Here is a 21101-nt window from a genome sequence, read left to right on the forward strand (position 1 = left end):
ACTTCTAAACTATTTTTATCATTAAAATATTCATTTCTCTCTCTCCTCCACATCATTTCCCTCTCTCTTTTTCCCTCTCTCCTCCACTATTTAATATTATTATAATAATAGGGAATGGATATAGGGAGTACTATTGGAGCTCATGTGCTAAATCTTGTGCTAAATCACTAAGACATATTATTTTAGGGAAAATAGATTTTTTTGCCACCCAACTTATTATTTGTTTAGAAACCTACCACCGAACTATAATTTTTTTCTTTTTTGTCACTAATGTTAGGTTCGGACTTTTTTTTTGTCACTAACGTTAGGTTCAGATTTGATTATTAACACTATGTTATTTTTTTGGTATTATTAAAATATAGTGTTAGTCTGCAATATAATGGCGATCTGATATGTGTCTATATCTTAGTGTCCTAGGTAGTTTACCTTGGAGGGAGAGAGTTGGACACGCATTTTGAGACTCCAAAAAATTTCAAAAATTATTTTATTTTATTTTTTCTGAATAAAATTTAATGTTCGTTTTTTTCCTTAAAAAAACGTTGGATTTTTTTTTGTCACTAACGTTATGTTTTGATTTGATTATTAACAATATGTTATTTTTTTAGCATTATAAAAACATAGTGGTAGTCTGCAATATTATAATGATATGATATGTGTCTATAACATTATATACAGTCATCTTTATGTCTCTTAGCTAGTTTACCTTGAAGTATGAGAGTTTAACAGGCATTTTAAGAACCTAAAATATTTAGTTTTATAAATTATTTTAAGACTTCACAAATATATAGTATCACTTGACTTTATAGTTCTTTACCACTACTTGTCACGTATTTTAAGGTTCCCACTTTTTATAAATATAGTTCCATAAGTTAATTTTGAGATTTCCTTTCTGAATAAAAAAATCCGTACTCTCGTTCTCTAAGATAAACTACCTAGGACACATATGGAGTACTACATATAAAGATATAGACACAGATCACTATTATATTGCAGACTACTGAAAAATAAATTTCCGAAAAATATCGTTTAGATGGTCGGAAAATTTAAATAAAGGTCTGATTTTAATTAAATATAATAAAATTTCCCAAAATGCCCCTTCAAAAGTTAACGGTAACGGCAGAAGATAACGGAAAGGGTGCAAAGTGTCTACGGGTTAAAAGTAAGGGGCTGCATAGTGTTTATTCCAAAACTATTAGGTGCAATGTGCAACATGGTGAAATCAAAGGGTGTCAAATGCAATTAACTTTAAAAAGAATAACATAGTGTTAATAATCAAATCCGAACCTAACGTTAGTGACAAAAAAAAATCCGAACCTAACATTAATGGAAAAAAAAGAAAAAAATTATAGTTCAGTGGTAGGTTTCTAAACAAATAATAAGTTGGGTGGCAAAAAAAGCTTTTTTCCCATTATTTTATAATATTTTTAGGGAACTTCTTAGCATAGTGTTGGACTCGCTCTGAGTGGGTTTGAAATGAGCGGGAGTTTAACTAGGGTGTCCAACGGGCCATCCAATAATGTTCGGTATCTCTATTTTTTAAATAGAGGAACAGTAAATCAATTTAATCTTTTTGTGCATCATCAACTGGGCTGACTTTTATGCCGGGCCTACTTTCGAACCCATAAAAGCCACAAAACGCAGCCCAAAGCCCTAATAATCTACATATACAAAATTTTGTATAATATAATCCAATCTGTCCAGCCCACTCGTAATTTAGGGTTTTGCTGCCTCATCTTCATCAACCCTCATCAAGATGGTGTGTAATCTCTCTCTACTCTCTTGTATATTTGATTAATTCTAGTTATTTAATTAGTAATCTTCATCAAGGTAGTTAATAATATCTGCTATTCGTAGAGATTGTAGGTATAAGAACGTTAATTTGGATGCTAAAATGCTGAAAGTTTGATAATTAAGCAGTCTGTGATGATTAATTTGATAATTTCTGTCTTTGCAATGAAGCTTTAGATACTGAAATTTTAGGTTTGTGAATGTGTAGTTAATTAAAGAATTATACAATGTGGTTAATTGGTAGTTGATTTGGTAGTGGTGGTTTTGAATTTTATGTACTTAAAGATTGAGCTAGGATCTCGAGACATGGGTGGAACTAGTTAGCTTCGGAGGCTAACTAGTGACCCTGACCACATCGAGATTGTTATTGTTTTTGTATCCGTGTAACATTTGCTCTGAAGAAGGAATATGTGGTCGGAAAATTTAAGTGTTATGAATAGGATGTAGGTACTAAATTGCAATTTGTAATATCAATAAACAATGTTTAATCCTGACTAGCGAAAAACTGTGAGTTGCTGACACTGGTATGATACAGTTTTTTGATTCTTTGATAAATGTGTGCTGTTTTCCTGGTTTAAAAAAAATGGAAGGAAGCATCTAAATGGCCAACTAAATTGTTATTGAGAGTTTGATGATTGTTTTATAATATTCAGCTTTTGAAATGTTAGAAGACGACTGTTTATAGTTGTTTTACATGTCAAAACTTGTGTTACTATCAAACGATTTTTATCTTAACTTCTCATTCTCTTTACAATGTTCTAATTATGTTGCAGACCAAGAGAACAAAGAAGGCGGGGATTGTTGGAAAATACGGTATGTTCATGTTATCGTACCTATAAAATGTCTCCCGTTTCTGCTGCTTTATGGTAATCAAACAGTCCAGAAATAGGATTGTGCAATTGTCCTAGAGCTGAAAAATATTGGCTTGGAGAATTGCATGACAGTTGTATGCTTCTCTTAGTTACTTCAGCATAGGGGTGAGCAAAAAACCGAATTGAAACCGAAACCGAACCAAAACCGTTAAAAACCGATGAAAACCGAACCGTATAAAACCGCACCGAACTGAAACCGCAAATTAAAAAACCGAACCGATTCTAATGGTTGCGGTTCCGGTTTTAGATTAAAACCGAACCGAAATAAACCGAACCGAACCGATTATTTAAAATAAATAAATAAATATTATTTATAAATTATAATACATATATAATTATAAATATATTTATATATTTATATATGTACATATATACACGTGTGCATTAAGATAATATATACATATATTTATATTAATATATCATGAACCGTAACTAAGTTATACTCCCTCCGTCCCTTTTTACATGTCCCTTTTGAAAAAAAAATTTGTCCCAAATGACTTGTCCACTCCTCTTTTCAAAGCAATTTTTTGTATGTTTTTTCAAAATGTAACAATTTTCAATGTTTGACTAGCATATATATACACACAACTCTATCTAATTCATTACATTTATTAGGGATATGTATGAAAACAAGATATCCACCTAACATTTTCTTAAGATGCGTTTTTTTTTCAAAAGGGACAAGTAAAAAGGGACGGAGGGAGTATATAGAATTTAGATTATAGTTTGGTATAGGTTGGAGAATACTTGAATTAGGTTCGATTTTTTTTACATACCTTAGATTTTATTCAAAAGAGCAGTACGAAACATACTATCAAAATCATAGACTCGCAGCCTTGGACTCTTTCATTGATCTAATACCGTAAAGATACAAAGAGATAACTTTTAATGTTGTAAATAATTTTTAAAGATTCAATACGTAATTTTTTTTTCATTTTCTCATTTCTTGCGGTTTTATAACCGAAACCGAACCGACTAAAACCGAACCGAGGTTTTTGAAACCGAAACCGATCCGACGGTTCGGTTGCGGTTTCGGTTTTTAATTTTAAAAACCGAAGATTCGCGGTTCCGGTTCCGGTTTTACCTTAAAACCGCCCCGAACCGAACCACGCTCACCTCTTCAGCATAGTCATGAGTATTTGTTACACCCTTCTAGTCAGTGACGGAGCAAGAAAGAATTTACAAGGGGTGCGGATTTTGTCTCACAATTTTAAAATAGAAAGTAGCTAAATTTTTTTGTTATTATATACCAAAATCAAATATAGTTAAAAAGTGTTAATAATTTTTGAATGCATGTTAAAATGCACTATATAAAAACTCAAAAATATAGTAATTAGGAAGAAGGGTAACAAATGGCACATATAGGAATTGAACCCAGGTCTTCACGGAAGGGAACATGACTATCGACTAACAGAACTGCAAAGACAATGCAATAATGCATATATGAGATATACTACCCAACTTTTGTCAAAATCTTAGAGGGGCCATGGACTCCTCTGGGACCCCCCCCCCCCCCCCCCCCCCCCCCCCCAAACTGCTTCTAGCTATGCAAAGTACTTATAATGAAACTTAGTGGCTCTTCAAGTCGAGCAACCATAGGTTGAATACCCACATAAGTTAGTGAAACTAAATAAAATGATATTTGTTAGATATCCCTCTTTTCTGAATAAAATGTTTCTGTTTATCTGTAGGCACCCGTTATGGTGCCAGTTTACGTAAGCAGATTAAAAAGATGGAGGTTTCACAGCACAGCAGATATTTCTGTGAATTTTGCGGAAAGGTTAATCTCTTTTCCCCTTCAGTACATTTTAAGCTATCCTCAATACTATTATGCTCTGAAAGTCCTAATTTGGGTTTCTGTTGCACAGTATGCTGTGAAGAGGAAGGCTGTGGGCATCTGGGGATGCAAAGATTGTGGCAAAGTCAAAGCAGGCGGTGCTTATACATTAAAGTACTGTTTCTTTCTGATGCATTTTTTTTTATACATTTCTTTAAAATTTCAGCACTAGGTATCAGGTACTAATGCCTTGTTTTTGTAATTGCCAGCACCGCTGCTGCAGTGACAGTTAGGAGCACTATACGGAGGCTGAGGGAGCAGACCGAGAGTTAGATCTTATTGATCATTTTGGAGCACACAGATGCTAGTTCTCCATAAAATTACTGTTTCTTTTTCTTCCCTGAATTTAATATATCATGTTAATGACAAAAAAGATTTTGTGGTACTATGCACCAATTTTGTGGTTTGGATAATGCACAACATTTGTATTTTGCTTTTGGGTATGCATATCATATGCGGATTTATGTGAGGTAAGGTGATAAAGATATTCTTTTCTTTGGTCCTTAGTATTTGACCTCTACAATGGAAGGTGATAAAATTATTTTGTGAAGTCTGAGCTCTAAACGAAACTGATAGAGTTCATATCATTTTGCCAAGCAGATGTGAGCATCTAGCGCAGGATAGAGAGCTAAAGTATACGATTTGATAACTGCAAAAAATAATTTCCAAAAGAAGCGGTTATATGTATAAATAGCAAGTACATTGTGATTTTTTTTGATGTTTTGAACTGGTGCAGATAAGCCTTTTATTTTGAAAAAAAAAATTCAAACGAAACACTTTAATTACTACGATATTCCGGATAAAACTTGAAAAGCTGGTATAAGCTGATTCCAAACAGTCCTGTCTCTTACAACTCAAAAGGGGTAATGTTTCACGCCTTTATCAAAAGATGCCGAACCAAAGAGGTTATGGCAAATCATTTTATGGGGTCACGGAAAGACCCTACGATAATGATGTATAATTTGTCCTGAAAAATTAAGGGGCCAGATACTAGCATAGTTTATGGCCAATCCAGTCTCTCACTGTCTGAAATATTTTGGTATCCTTTTCACAAAATATCATATCTGAAATTAAGGTATATTAATACATTAAATGTTCCTATTACTTCGATTTTTTTTTTTTTTATATATTTTCAAATTATTTATTTTGTTACAGAAATACCTATACTGCAATTGTTGATCTTTCTGTGTGTTGCCATGACAGAGGAACAGGAATGATAGACTACTATTGTTACACCACTTCCATTAGTACTCGTCGTTCAGTTACAAGACATACTGGCTTGAAGGTTTTCCCTTAATCCAGATATTATAACATTACACCTACCTACATTATATACATATGATATAGGATGGCATCATTACAGTTGCATCTATATGCTTCCCACATTCTCCTGAGACGAGACGGAGTGTGAGAGCCCAAACGTAAACCAAGCTTCTCGAAAAATTCAGCTATCATCAGCGTACCAGAGAACAGGTGTGGATGGTATGACATGCAAGTTCAGCTTCTCCAGGAAAGAAACGACACAAAAGAGAAACGCTCAAAATCAAGATACTTATGTGTTAAACGTTGTCTTATTGCTGCGATCTTGTAGAAGTAAAGTGGTTTGTGTTTACGCCGCCAATTGCTGAGAAATATGCCAGTCTTGTACTATCGGGATAGGAATTTCGTCGCTGGTAGTCCGGGGATGTATTTGTTTCTGCACAGCCTTTACTGCGGCTACTCTAGCTGCATTAGCGGCCCTATTAGCTGCTGCGACAGACCTGTTAACTCTTTCATCTACTTTTGCAACATCATACGCTTTCTCTGCAGCTCGTCGTGCTTCCTGGGAGTAAATCAGACTAAATCAGACACACCTTTACAACTAGCAATAAATGTCACTGAATCAATAAGATACAATAAATACAAAAAGAAAAAGTGGGTTTTAAAGGACGTCAAAAAGAGGCCTGTTAGTACCTGAACTGCATTCAAAACTTTAGAGTGATAAACAGCAACAGGTGATACTGGATATGTATTGTTTTGTGTGCTTGGAACATTCATAATCCCATTTTGCCAGTGTCCAGATTGGGTTTCCCCATTTCTGAAAGTGTACATTCCTAATCCTTGCCTTCTGCCCTCATGCCAGGCCCCTTCATACCTATGCCCATTTGCAAAACGATAAACACCAAAGCCATGCATCTTGTCAGCAAAATATTCTCCAGCGTAGGTATCACCGTTCCTGTACACATAAAAACGAATTAGAAAGCAAGCTTGTGGTCTGCATTGATTATGCACTTGCACAGGTTTTCTTCATTTAAATCAATTTGAACAATTAAATCTAGCAAATTGTCAATTTCTCAATCACGTAGATGGACCTAGATACTAAAAGAGGGCCTAGTGGAAATGCCCTTTTTACTTGACCTACTAGAGAAATAGAGTATAGGAGTCCACATAAAAGGTGTTGTCCCACATAAACACTGTAAATACCTAATCAATTATTTAACTAAACATGTTTCCTGTACTTCCTAGCACATGCAACAAGAAAGAACTAAGAGGAGAGTTCATTTGGGAAAAAGGTGAAAGAGCAGCACCCAAAAAAAAAAATTAAAAAAAAAAAATCAATGTCAGGTAGCACTTTAAAGCAGTTCGATTTGATAGAATTTGACAGTTCAATAAGAAGCATAAGTTTTTGTTTTATTTTCTTGAGACAGGTCACTATTGTCTCCTGGCACACAGTCTCATGTGCCTTGTCTGGTGAAATCAATGTTTAGTTCATCTGACCATGCCTAATACTGTCAATTAGACTTGAGAATTATGTTGATTAGGAGTTGATTTGTGAGGAACTAACACAGACTGTCACTGGGTCCAACCAAAAACAAGAATGCATACATTCATATACTTGCCATATTTTCTCTCTAAAGATGGTTAACCATACATACAACAGTAATAGAAAAGATAACTTGGCAAAGAGATATAATAAAAATATTAACAGAAACAATAATCTATGAGGATATGAAAGAGGGTTGAGAAAATAATATATATGGGACATGTGCTTTTGAACTACAGTAGACTCTGAAGCTATTGATCAATGTTGTTGCACATGAAAATTCCTCTCCTCACCAGTTGCAAATTACAGGAGCGAGAATTGTAAAAGGAAAAAAAAAAGGCTCGGCAAGTATTTCAAGCACATTTATTTAACAAGAGGAACAAATGTATAGATAGTCTGGCAACCTAAACTGGTCTATCAATCCGTGTCAAAAGAAACAGAAATGTAAAGGTAATTAGCCAGATCATTTGATAGAAAACCTACTCAAGTTCCTACATGTGTCCATGCCATGAAAGGAGGGTGTTGATAAACAAAAATTTCAGGTAGATTCCAAAAAACCACCTTATAAAGCCAAGGTTCCATCCTCTGTGAAAATGATCAACAGCCTACATCCTATAATTTTAAAAGAACAAGTTCATGACAACAGTAGAGCCTGTAATCTTATAGCTTAAACCAGCATATACTTATATAAATATAATTAGATCTTGAAACTGCATGTCAAAATCTAATATATATTTATAGCGCACAAGTTATTACATCCCACCTCACATATTAACTTGCCTTAATTCAAGACATCGAGAAAGTAAGTAATAAGTAATTAGTATTACGCAATTAGTATTACGCAGGCATAAGTAATAAATCACTTTGCAAATTAGAATAGTCATCATTGTAACTTATCTTTTTGAAAATAATGATCACGCATATGCTCAGTTTAAAGACAATTATACACTTTGTTACTCATATTCGGCTAGATACGTGGATATGTGACCAACACATATACGAGTCTATGCGTAGGACGCAGCAATTTTTTCAATATATATATATAGGAAACTCTACACATTCACCAGTTTGTCAATGTTTATAGGAAACTAAGAAAGTAATAAAGCCGCAAACCTAGAGAAACCATGACATGTATGACGTCTCCAACGCATTCTCTACTAACGGGAAAAATTACCTGAAATGGTAGTGGCCAAGACCATGCTTAACGCCCCACTTAAATTCCCCTACATAGCGGCTACCATCGTCACAAGTATGAACTCCACATCCATGACTCTGCCCGTTGGCCCATTCTCCTGCATACACATCCCCTGTATAAAACCGATAAACACCAAACCCGTTCCTTAATCCCTGCCTATATTGCCCACGATATCGACTCCCTCTTGCCCATGTTTCCACTCCATAGCCATCGTACTTCCCATCAACCCAATCACCCTCATACCGTCCACTCATGTAATAATAATAAACACCACTTCCCGAACATTTCCCCTTATGAAACTCCCCCTCATATACATCCCCATTACTATAAGCCTGCACCCAACACCCCGAATTCACCTGTTTCTCCAAATTAGACCTCGACCCTATTGACCAAAAAACAGGCAGTGCAGATTTGGACACGTGCCTCGACCCAATCTTGATAGGAAATGACCTAGCAAGAAACAACCTAATCGAAGGCAACCTAGGCAACGCAAGATTCAACGAAAACAACAATGCAGCTGAAAACGCAAAAGCAGACAGAAAATCAAGCACAAAAGAGCTACTAGGATGCGAAACCAAAAAGTAAAAAAACGGCAATGACAACAACAAAATCAACCTAATATGAACCCGAATACGCCTCCATTCACCAAACCTATAAAACAACTTAAAAGCAGCCACCTTTTTACCCGAATTACTCAAGATTCTATGTGGGTACTCCGATTTCAAGCTCGAAAACTGAAAATTCCCCAAAGAACTCAACCAAGACGCATTCTTTTTCGAAACCGGGCTGACAATAGGCCTCTTATGAGGCGTAGTCTTGGGTGAAGCCAAAAGGGTACCTGAATCATCCTGCAAACCAGCCTGCTGAGTGGCAAATTGGTAATTATGAGGGCCACTGATGACAGAAGAAGCAAGATTATCAAAGCCCAGATGAAAATTATGCGATTGCTGGGGGTGTTTCTGATGAACAGTGGAAGGGAACAAAAGGGGTGGAGTAGGGTTAAAATCGGAAGAGATGCCACTGCTTTCTTTTCCGATCTGAACTTCTGATTTCTTCTGATGCATTACATACACCAATCTCTGTATCTATCTCCACCAATTTCTTCGCTCTTTTATTTCACCTTTTGTGTGTGTTTTTGTGTGTGTTGAATTCTGGGAAATTTTGGGGAGAGATTTGTATGAGGGCTGGGGATTGTGTGATGCTAGAAATTGAAAACGAGAGCGGAGAAATCGTAGAGCTGATGGTTTTTTTGAGGGGGTCAATTTTGTATTATAAAAATAGATGGATATTTGGGATGAGATTTTTGTGTTTTTCTTCGTCTCTTTTTCCTTTTCATGTGTTTGTATATTACATGAGAGTTTTGTGTTGTGGAATTTGGTGTTTAGGTTGATGATGAGTGATTTAGATGTTCTAATTATAGTGTTTGTCCACATGTCTTAACTGTTTATGAAATGTTTAAGCTATTTTTGTTCGGTGTTTTCTCCATGACAAATGAGTTTTTAAAATAAAATTTCGTTTTACAATTGTATTTAGAGGGTGTTTGGATTAAGGTTGAGAATGAGAATGAGTATGAAGGGTATGAGAATAAAAGTTAATAAGAATGGGAAGGGTATGATAACCGAGGATAAAAAAAAGCATGATTTAACCATCTAAAATGATTGGAGTTCTTATTCCATAACACCAAATAATTAATTCAAACACTTGTGATGGAATTAAGGCTCTGATTCCTGTTAACCGGGCTCATTAACCATGAATAAAAACCCCTTAAATTGATAATCCTAAATTGGTAAATCAACCGATTAGATATTAGATACGATTCTCCATTCCTCATTTTTATAACACTCGTTCTGTGGAGTCGCGGAGGTAAGGACATCTTCAGCTTGTTAATAACATAAATTTGAAAGCCACAAAAAAATTTTAAATTTAATAAACAAAAATAAATAAATATTAAATTATTATCTTAACATTAAACCAGCTATCCAAATTTGAATGAGTAAATAAAAATGATCAAATTTAAATCAGCTTAATTACATCATTTGAAAATCAATACTAAAAACAATCCATCTGAAATATGAATTTTTGGATCGTTTTGAATTTGTCATTGAGCTTGTGAGCAACATGTATTTTTCAAAAGAGATAACCAACATGTCATTACTTTGGCCGCAAGTAGTAGAATTGACCAGGTGAATATTCAAACATAGACGCAACTTAAATAAAATGGCTTTCATTTAGTTTACAATTTGGATTGTTAATAAAATTTTATCCGTCAAATTTTACATTTTTCTGCTATTGTTCCATGAGTAATTATGGTATTTTTATTACTTTTAAATATCATATGTCATGACAAAAAAAAAAATCATATGTCCATTAACAATTTTTTTCCAATATCCAGTAGTATGAGTTTGAATAAAAAATCCTCTAAAAACGAATAAGAACGAAAATCGAAAGCTTGAGTAATATAGATCTAAGAAAATCAGTGAAACAGGAAAGAACAATCAAAAAATAAGTAATTAAACAGAAAAATTTGGAGTTTTTCATCGAAAAATCGATAAGAAATCTGTCGGGATGAAAAGAGAAAGGCGATTGGAGAGAAGATCGAGAAAAAAGTTTAGATTGGTTCACATTCTTATTCTTTTTAATTTTGATCACGTCACGCAGCTAAGCTATACTATATCCTAAATGTGTGTATAAACAACCTCAGCAGGTGAAACAGACGGCGTAGTTGTTGAGTCCGCCCTTCTGGATCACGTAAACTAATTACAACAAATATTCATAATTGTACTTTACATTAGAAATAATAATACTTGTTTCAATTTTTCACTCCGTAATTTGGGATTCAAATACAAATTAATATTCTTTAAATTTTTTTTTGAACAAAAATTTAATATCTATATCTGAAAAATAATATATAAAATTATATTTATTTGCAATTCAAATTACTTGTAAAAATATGTCTCGTTTTTATATTAAAAAGTAAAATATTTGTTTAGTCCAATAGACTTTTGAGCTCGCCCAGGCAAACACCGCCATTAATAACTCAGCCATTAGGGGAAGAACCAAACACGTACGATGAATATAAAAAGACTGCCGTATATATGTCATAAATTGGGCCAGGTTGGCTAGAGAATATTACTGGGCCAATTTGAGTCAATTATTTCGTTGGGCTAGAACAGATTCCTGTGTTTAGGGTTTATACCACACCATTTTTTGTATATTTCGGTTAATTTTCATGTTTCAAAATGTTCATATAGCTTTTGGCACATTGCATGGTTCATTAGGTCCCTCACTTTGAATTGAGCCACATACCAAAACTAATCTCCACAAAAATCGTCATGTAAACTGATTACAGAAAATGAGAAGGAAATATAGTTCAAGCAACAGGATTCTCTTGTTGTCTTTGTTCAAAAGCAAGAGTTTCCTCTGAATAACTAGAATTAGCTTACAATTGCTCACTACGTTTATAGATATTTGGTAAAGAGATTTTGCTCATCAGAGGAGAAAACTGCTATCAACAAATATATCTTTATCTTGAAAGAACCACAATCCAGCCCCTGCCTAGTTGAGACCACTTCTACATCATACAAACAAGTCGAGAACTGTCCTCCAGTCTGAACATAATGCTTTTCATAGATTGTCATGGCTTGTGTAGCTTGAAACCAAACACTCTCTGGACATAGCTCTGATTTGATTTTTGTGGCTTGAGGTGCCCGTAGGTCATCAGAAACAGATGAGGAAACGTGGTTCCAAAGTATGCCCCATCAATATCTTGAGAAATGTCAAGGAAATCACGATAATATAATTAGGAATTCGTCATGACCTTGTGACAATAAAGGGTGCTAGAGAATGCTACACCAAATACATAACCAAAATGACAATGCAGAACAGATTATAGTAACAAAACATCAACTTAACGATTAAAAAGGATGCAGGACCATATGCATATGTTGACTTGCAACAATATTTGTATGAAGGACCATATGCATATGTTGACATGCAACAATATTTGTATGAAGCACCGTATGCAACAAAGTTTGTAAGGAAAATTCATAAAACAAAAAACACAAATGGCATGACATCACACAGTTAAAATTAGCTTCATCATATATGACTCAGGTAATTAAAAATCCAAGCTATAATATTACTCACTATATTCTACACCAAAACTCATTCCACTAGTATATTAGCACACTTGCGAAATCTAAAAAGGTTCGTAAAACCAATTTAAGTTCAAACCAACCACAATTAAAGCTATGCTCCAATTTCAATGAAGCATATTAATATTTAGGAATTTGCAAATTAGTAACAACTCATATTGAACATATTGTGTGAATCCATAAAGAGTTCAAACTTTATTAAAGGGATAAAGATAGTGCAAAGGATACTGCCTTGGTATTTGGATCGAGGGTAGTAGATATCTTCACATTTCGGACAGTATATTTTTACAGTACTTGATCTCGGTATGTCGGATTGGCCAACTGGAAGGCAGGGTTGTCCGCAGCAATAAACTCTTGGGCACCTCCCAAAGTCATAGTTCTTGTACTTCTCTAACTGTAATTTTTAAGGAACAATCATAGGAAAAAAACAGAACACTCAAAGCAAACATAAAACACCGAATAAAATGATGAGACGAACTAGATTATACACTCACCATTGCAGCCATTCCTTTGCTGGTCAGTATGTACCGGACATGTATCAGACCATATAACATTTCTGCCGCTGATTCAATCAATTCATTTTGTTCTTCAGTGAACATATCTCCTACCAATAAAGAATGCAAAAAAATAAATAAAAAATAATCAATTGTCAGAGTGAGATGGGTAAACAGGGAAGAACTTAATTATACACAGGCCAACATGTAAACACACATATAATGTAAAGATATATATGAACAGAGAGATGCACATCCTACAGATAAAGTAAATGCAATCCAACAAAATTGTTGATGTTTAATAGATAGAAGTTTTCTTGCATAACGAGAAAATAAACTCGCCTAAATCAGACCGGAGTTGCCCTCCAGATCCTAGTTGAGTAGAAAGCACCAAATCTCATTATCCTATCATTTTCTTAGTTCCATCTAGTACAACGTGACGATAAATGTACAGAAACAGCTACCGACTCAATCCAGGTAACTGGTCATTACCAACAAGCTAAGCTGTACAATTTGTCATTTTAGCTTTTTTTCATCCTATGCAGCTCCTATTCATATTAGTTCTCTTGGACCCAGAAACAAGATATTCTATTTGCTTAAATATGGGGAAAGTAAAAATTAATTTTAAGGAAAACTTGTACAGATTTATGATATAGATGTGTAATTATGAATAGAATGCAACCAAAAATTATCTCAAGCAGAAGTTTCTTGTATAAACATAAGAAGCTAGGCCAGTCCAGGTGTTGTCTAATTTCCATTCTGCATTCTTAAATTTCATGTTATAAACCAGATATCCCTCTATGAAAAGCAAATTCAGGCCAACACGCTATAATATCATATACGAACGCACGCCTCACGGTACTATTAAAAAAAGAAGTACCATGAGAAGACTCAACATCCAATATCAGATCAAGTGCATAATCATAGTATGGAACTTGGCTGCTTAAACCGCAGAGATTGAAATCGTCTTGAATATAATCATCATCAACTTCACAAAAAAATTCGTTTCCTCTCAAATTGCAAAACCATGAAATCCACGATGTGTCCTCCCCGTCAGACCCACTGACATCAGACTCATCACTATCTGACTCAGATTCTTCTGCAATATTACAAAGTCAAGCATAAAAATCAAGATCCAATGTGATTGCTAAGTGTATAGTAGATGAATGCATGATTCATACTAAGAAATAAAAAGCAGGTTAATATCATGTTTGACAGTAATTTATGTTTAACAGATTTTAAGATTTAACAAGAGAAATACTTTATGTGCTTTTACTTGTATACTAAACATTAATGAATTGTAAGAAAATACATAGTACAACTAACTTCAAACTACTGAATCACATCTAAAACTAAAATGAAGACTTTGGGTTTCAAATAAGAACCAATTTACCAGATAACTCATTGAGCATATACACAAATGCACCTAAACAAATGCCTTGTTCAATTATGTACATATATAAATAAGTTTACATTAGATATACATCTAATGTAAATCCAAGATTTCTACGGTTCTCACTCGTCTTGCTCTTAGGGGTCGTTTGGTTCCACTCGGGGAAACAGAATGAAATTCAAAAAGGAAAATGAAAAGAGATGAAAGGAATGATGCTGAATTGCATTACTTATTTGTTTTTATAGGTTACGAAATGAAAAAATATATGATTATTTCCATATCTAATTCTTCAGATATTATATAGTTTCAATAGAATTAAATTAAATATAATTATGTTTATAATAATATAATTTTTTTTGTATATTTATAAATTAATATATGTTATTATTTAAAAGTGTCATTAATTTCTTATAAACTTGACTTTAAATTATATCAAAATCATTTTTAATTTATAAAATTAAATTAATTTTTTTAATGAATTCTAAAATAACTTATAAATGAAAATGAAAAAAAGAATCAAAAAAAAGAGAAAACAAATATCTAGTGGGGGATGATGAATGTATTATAAGGAATGTTGGGTAAACCTAAAACCAAAAAGAGGGAAAAACAATGACAATATTCATGAAACAAACACCAACAAAGTGAATGAGGATAATTGTTTCTCTATCCCTTTAATGGTTACCCCAACCAAACGACCCCTTAATATAAATCATGTGAAAGTAAAATACAACAAATAATATATAGCTACCAAGTCAGTCAAGATAAAATTTAAAGTAAAACTTATCACAAGCATTGTTAGTGCACTTAAAATACAAAACTAGAAGGTAGATGTCGCCTCATGCCCTATAATGTTACTCTGTTACCTGAACTCTCCATTTCTTTATCTTCATTTTGACTCCAATGAACATGACATACATTGGTGTGGGTATGGGATCTTAATCAGATCATTCTTACTAAAACCGAACACTTCATCATATAGCAAATCAAGTGTAAACGAAAATTAAGATCTTACTAAAACTTATTTGTAGATAGCAAGGTTCGACTTGTTTCAAAGCTATTCAATTAATATTATGCTACAAGTTAACATACATAATTAAGAGTATGTGATTTGTGTGGTAGATACTAGTTTTATAAATGTACACTGGACTCGTCTACATAAAGTTTACTTGCATTAAAATTATGGCGCCCGTCTAGAATTTCGGAACCATATCCAAGATTTCAAATAATAGACCTAAATGTTGGAAATAAAAAGGAATGAAGGATCTTTTCTTTCTGAAAGTTCATTTTCTAATACATACCAATTTTGCAATGCCAGAGTAACCTAGCCAGTATCGTAACCTTGCCACTTTGAGAGAGACAAGGACTTGAACCTTCTTCAAGAATATTAGAGCTAGTAATAGAGACATATCTCGATCTTTTGCTCCTTGACATAGGCATGGCACAATCAAATTGTCTTATTTAGTTTTAGGAATCCTTTTTTGGAGTTAAACTAAGGATTCCAGATTTATTGCCTTCAAGGATTATTCTAATTATTACTATACTGTTTTCTTCTTCAACTTAGGTTGAGGATTTTGGCATATTTATTGCTATGATTAGGAAAATACTGTAATGGATCTTTCATTATAATCTCATTAATACAATGTGAGATCTATGGTTCTCAAAATTCTTCTTCTAATAAAATCTACTACCAAACAAACAATTCAATTCTCCTCTTGTTTAGACCGTTCAGTAAACCATGTACATTATCTTCCTTGAAGACGAAATAAGTGATGCCTCCTAATCACATATGAGACGAGATTTAATAATCCTATCCATTACTCTGAGCCAACTTCTCATTGAAACAACATTCCAAAAGTGTAAAAAACTAAAAGTCCCAAGTATTCTGACAGATAAATTTGTTCAATACGGATTATTATCCCCACTCCACTATCCAAATACGAACTAAAAAAATAAAAACTAAAATGTAAAATCCTAATTAAGCCACAATCACAACCAATACTCAATCCAAACCAAAATGCAACGATAAACAATCACACAATATCAAGATATAATTCATTGACACAAATAAGAAAAAAATTAAAATACCAACCATCGGCGCAATTATTCTTCAAATTGAGATTCACCGAAGCTCGATTATCGTACTGTGACTTGCTACTTCCAGCAGCCGAAGTAGACGGAATCGAAAGGCGCTCCTTCTCCTTGAGATTCAAAAGCCTAGAATTCGCCGACGCCTTCTCCAAATGCTTATCTAATGCATCGTTGATTCTCTTCCGATCTAACGCTCCACCAACCACCTCCGACTTTGAAGATCCACCGCCTCGATCTCTAATCATATTAGCCACAAACTATATATATACAAGACTCTAATTATATGTATTTTCAGTGCTTAAAGAGATCTAAGGCCATTTTATCGATCATTTTGTGTGTAGAATCAAGTAAAATTCACTCGATTTGATAAATATGAAGACTTTTTAAAAGATTGAAATGGATGAACGACGAATTGCACGGAAACCGAGGACCTGTATAGAGAGACGGAGAAAACTAGGGTTTCGTACAGCGAGAGAGACGACGAGAGAGATTCCCAGGCTTATTCAGCCTTCAGGTACCAAAATATAATATAAACATTTTTTTCTGAAATAATAATATAAACATTATATTTAATATTATCAATGTTATATATATGAATTAATTAAACCAATAAGATCATGACGCTTATTCAAATTTAAAATACAAATAATATATCTTATTAAATTTTTATATAATATTCAATTTATACATAAATATATGATATTTTTTTATTACATATTAAAATATATGTATATATATATATATATATATATATATATATAAGTGTAATAATATATTATGTATTATAATTTTAATATGTTGCGATTTATACATTATTTAACATTTATAAAGTTTTTTTATTAATAAATTAATCCAAAATATGCCATGTTGAATGCATAATATTAAATATTATAATATATTATAAGTATATCGATTAAAAATCGGTTTCCACTTAGTTGAAAAATAAACATGGTTATGAGATGTATGTAATTTTTTTTTAAAATATATATTAATTAAGGTACTTTAAGTGTTAATGATGCATTATAATCCTGCATACTAGAAAATATTAACGTAATTAATGATTAATGATTCAAATTTTTAGGTTTTCATTTCGTGGTCAGAATTTAGATTACTGGTTTTAATTTTCGGATATATCCATACTCAATCTTGAAAATAATTCGTATTTTGAATATACCCAAATTTGATCCGAACATGTCGGATTGAGTTCGGATTTTACTTTTAAGTTCGGATCAGGTTTTGGTATAGATAAAAAATTCAGAGTTTAGAATTGGATATGGATAATGTCATATCGGATCCGATCCAATTGTCATTCTCAAGAGAGAATGCTCATCCCTCATTTATTTTTCCTTTATTTTAGTATCTTTCTCTTCCTTTCTCTATTTTCAAATCCATTTCGAGGAGTTTCAGTTCTTCTGTAAAAGTCTTTTATGGCAAATCTCTTAGAAAAGCATACCAGTTTAAATTATTTTTTTTTTGTTAGTTTGATTCAAAAATTTGATGATTCAATTTCTGGTAGAGTGAAATAACATGTACAGGTTTGTACATCATCATTTTCAAATTTTGAATAAATTTTATAATTTCGAATCAAGAGGAAATATTGGAATTATGATTCAAAATTGTAACTGAAATATCAATTAGTTGTTTTTTTTTTTGTCAAAAGTTGATTTTATTTTAATATTGATTGATAATAGAAATATTTATAATTGTTTACGTTATATAAGTGATTAGTTGATTTTATTTTAATATTGATTGATAATAGAAATATTGATAATTGATTAGGTTATATAAGTGAAACTAATCATGCCTATTTGATTAATGTAAACTCTATATATATACAGAGTATTATGATGAATAAAAAAATAAACTTCCACCTAATATTATATCTGTCTCCTTCTTGTATTTTTTTTTTTTTTTAAAATGAGAATGAATCTCAACGAATATGAATCAGCAATTCACCGTGATAATTCTTTCATTCAAGAAAGCTTATTATCTAACCGTCGGACATGCAAGATGATCGAGGAAATTTAGACAATAAAACTTTAATGTCCGAAAAGAAAACCGGTCTTCTTCCAAGAATCCTGAAAATAAAACAAAGGAAACAAGAAGAATATAAGTCGATATATATAACATATTATATCAAAATATTCTCACAATCATGATAACTTATAATTGAGACAATTAAGCTCTCAATTAAGGCACAATTAATAAAATATTAATGTCCTTAATTTAAACACAATTAACGCCCTCAATTAGGGCACAATTAACGCCTTCAATTAAGAGGCACAAATTAAGCCCTCAATTAAGAGGCACAATTAACGCCTAATTACGAAGCACAATAAACGCCTTCCTTCTTGAAATCGGATTCCCTACCGATCCCGGAACCGCCGTCGCTGCTACTCTCGGCCATCACCTCTGTGCTATCTCTCTCGCACACGACCGCTTTGATCAAAATTGAGTAAGATGTATAGCATGCCATCAATCCTATCATCCGATCTTGCTTTTATCCGGAATTACGAAACAAATATAATCTTCATGAAATTTATGAATTAGATAGAGATTTCAACGACACATGTGATAATATGAGAGAGAGAAAGAGATTGCGATGTCACTCATTCATACACACACAAGGTTTCGTAGTCTGTACACGAACATTAGGCTACAAAATACAAGTAGGGCATGTAAACAAACAAGAAGAAAAAGACAGAATCTTCCCTTGTTATGATCGACGCAGGCGCAACCTCGAGTGCGTAAACTTTAACCGCCGTCTTGACCAAGCCGTTTCCCCTCCCTCTTACAACTCCGACCCCGACAATCCCGGCCGGCGTCATCGATCCTCTGGGCAGGCTGTTATTTGCTGATTTGTAATCATCATCGTGAAACCCGAAACATAAAGAAACAGAGAATATGGAGTAAGCTGCACGACTAGGAGGAACCAGTTTCTTCCCTTTTGCGTGTTTTCGGATGTAGCCAGATGTATTTTAAAAATCAACAAAACTTTCAAATAACGAACGACACTCAAAGCAGCTTCCCAATGTTCTTGTCTCGGTGCCTTTAAAAATTGTGACAATACATGAACCGAGTATGCCGAATCTGGACGCTTAACTGTAAGTAAATCAATCTACCTGCCAAAGGACGATAAATTTCCCGATTAGACAAATGATCTCCTGAAGCGTGAGCAAGCCGGTGGTTTTGCTCAATAAGAAAAGTTGCAGGCTTAGCACCGCGAAGACTGGCTTCAGATATGATATCAAGAAAATATTTTTGTTAGCAAAGAAATTACCATTAGGATTGCGTGCCACTTTGATTCCGAAAAAATTATTTAATTTAACACGAGAGTACAAACAAGCTGTTCTGTCCGTCTTTGTACATCTTATCATTTTCAAGACTCTACGGTGAGCTTGCTGATAGCTCTTGCGTCGGCATTTCTGCAGACGACAAGAACAACGATGCAACAGTTCAACTGGCTCGACTTCTCACTATTCCTAGATAAAAACACAAAGACAACAAGAACAATGCAGCGGTTGGCAGGAAAGATCCTTTCATGCATTTTATGAGAAAACAAGATTGCATAGAAGAACATAGGCGTACTGATAATGCAGTAGTAGCACACGTAATATGGGCAAAAAGCATTAGGCAAAATAATAAAGCTGGTTGGTTGCAGGAAGTTCAGAACTAGAAAAAAATGTGCCAGAGAGGCAGAGAGAAACTTTTGAGGGTGAGAGGGTGATCCCGGAAACTTTAAATTGGCAGATGTGAGAATCATTATAGAGAAGATGATCGTGATGTTGAAGGTGCTTCTCCACGAAGCAGCTCGTATACTGTGGCTTCAGTTTGTGCTTCTTTCTCTGATTCGACCTCATGGCCTTGAGATACTGTCTCCCAACAAAAAAGTTGGAATATGATTTTTAGTGTGTTTGTGAAGAATGCCAGTTGCCTCCAAGAGAAGTTTTCTGGATTCTGTCATGATCATTTCCATGCTGATAAAGAGGTATTAATGTACTTGCAAAAAGAAAGGAGGTATCAATATAATATACTCTGTATCTAGGCAAAACTTTATATAACTATGGACAAAATCTTACAAATAGCAAAATTTCAGATGAAAATTGGAGGAAAGAAAACAGAAACGTTTACATTTGGACAATAGAACCAAAATTGATCCAGGCCCCAGGGTATGGAATTTAACCAACAGAACTATATACAAGATGCAACACGCAAAACCTATCAGTCAAACTGTGTCTCAACGCCATCAATTTATATATCAACATTATACAGAATATATATAATATGAAACTCCCACTGAACATCATTTACATAAATTTATGGTCTAAACTGAGTAATCATTCATTTATGACAAAATAAAGACTCAAAATAGGCAACTGCAAGTTTCTGCCAGCAACAAATGTTCATGCAGCTTCCGGCGCATCACATGGATCGTTAGGTCCCTCATTTTGAATTGAAACACATACTAAAACTAATC

At 33.6% G+C, this 21101-nt stretch overlaps 3 protein-coding genes across 3 annotated transcripts; 1 reads left to right on the forward strand and 2 right to left on the reverse strand.

The window, feature by feature from the left end:
• Window positions 1-1636: 1636 nt before the first annotated feature.
• LOC108194122 (large ribosomal subunit protein eL43) lies at window positions 1637-4966 on the forward strand. Its single transcript, XM_017361022.2, has 5 exons — window positions 1637-1756; window positions 2562-2601; window positions 4352-4440; window positions 4529-4611; window positions 4707-4966. Exons 1-5 carry the CDS (start codon window positions 1754-1756, stop codon window positions 4768-4770), a joined length of 279 nt encoding a protein of 92 aa, XP_017216511.1. The 5' UTR covers window positions 1637-1753; the 3' UTR covers window positions 4771-4966.
• Window positions 4967-5711: 745 nt separating this feature from the next.
• LOC108196786 (uncharacterized) lies at window positions 5712-9734 on the reverse strand. Its single transcript, XM_064081212.1, has 3 exons — window positions 8475-9734; window positions 6451-6712; window positions 5712-6319 (listed from the first exon to the last, which is right to left on the reverse strand). The coding sequence occupies exons 1-3, from the start codon at window positions 9557-9559 to the stop codon at window positions 6107-6109; spliced, it is 1560 nt and encodes a 519-aa protein (XP_063937282.1). The 5' UTR covers window positions 9560-9734; the 3' UTR covers window positions 5712-6106.
• Window positions 9735-11812: 2078 nt separating this feature from the next.
• Window positions 11813-17140, reverse strand: LOC108193294 (putative casein kinase II subunit beta-4). Its single transcript, XM_064081704.1, has 5 exons — window positions 16626-17140; window positions 14024-14242; window positions 13144-13253; window positions 12878-13043; window positions 11813-12260 (listed from the first exon to the last, which is right to left on the reverse strand). The coding sequence occupies exons 1-5, from the start codon at window positions 16867-16869 to the stop codon at window positions 12130-12132; spliced, it is 870 nt and encodes a 289-aa protein (XP_063937774.1). The 5' UTR covers window positions 16870-17140; the 3' UTR covers window positions 11813-12129.
• Between the last annotated feature and the right edge of the window lie 3961 nt (window positions 17141-21101).

Source organism: Daucus carota, chromosome 7, assembly GCF_001625215.2.
Source record: "Daucus carota subsp. sativus chromosome 7, DH1 v3.0, whole genome shotgun sequence".
NCBI lineage: Eukaryota > Viridiplantae > Streptophyta > Magnoliopsida > Apiales > Apiaceae > Daucus > Daucus carota.

What these genes read in the sequence shown, in the direction of transcription:
- LOC108196786 (XM_064081212.1), bottom strand. Translation starts at nt 9,559, where the DNA reads ATGCATCAGAAGAAATCAGAAGTTCAGATCGGAAAAGAAAGCAGTGGC. An exon ending in CTTGGCCACTACCATTTCAG is followed by an intron (nt 6,713 to 8,474) that starts GTAATTTTTCCC and finishes TTATGTGTACAG; the next exon opens with GAACGGTGATACCTACGCTG. An exon ending in AAGTTTTGAATGCAGTTCAG is followed by an intron (nt 6,320 to 6,450) that starts GTACTAACAGGC and finishes ATTTACTCCCAG; the next exon opens with GAAGCACGACGAGCTGCAGA.
- LOC108193294 (XM_064081704.1), bottom strand. Translation starts at nt 16,869, where the DNA reads ATGATTAGAGATCGAGGCGGTGGATCTTCAAAGTCGGAGGTGGTTGGT. An exon ending in GGATGTTGAGTCTTCTCATG is followed by an intron (nt 13,254 to 14,023) that starts GTACTTCTTTTT and finishes CTTTATTGGTAG; the next exon opens with GAGATATGTTCACTGAAGAA. An exon ending in GCAAAGGAATGGCTGCAATG is followed by an intron (nt 13,044 to 13,143) that starts GTGAGTGTATAA and finishes TAAAAATTACAG; the next exon opens with TTAGAGAAGTACAAGAACTA.
- LOC108194122 (XM_017361022.2), top strand. An exon ending in GGGGATTGTTGGAAAATACG is followed by an intron (nt 2,602 to 4,351) that starts GTATGTTCATGT and finishes GTTTATCTGTAG; the next exon opens with GCACCCGTTATGGTGCCAGT. An exon ending in GGCGGTGCTTATACATTAAA is followed by an intron (nt 4,612 to 4,706) that starts GTACTGTTTCTT and finishes TGTAATTGCCAG; the next exon opens with CACCGCTGCTGCAGTGACAG.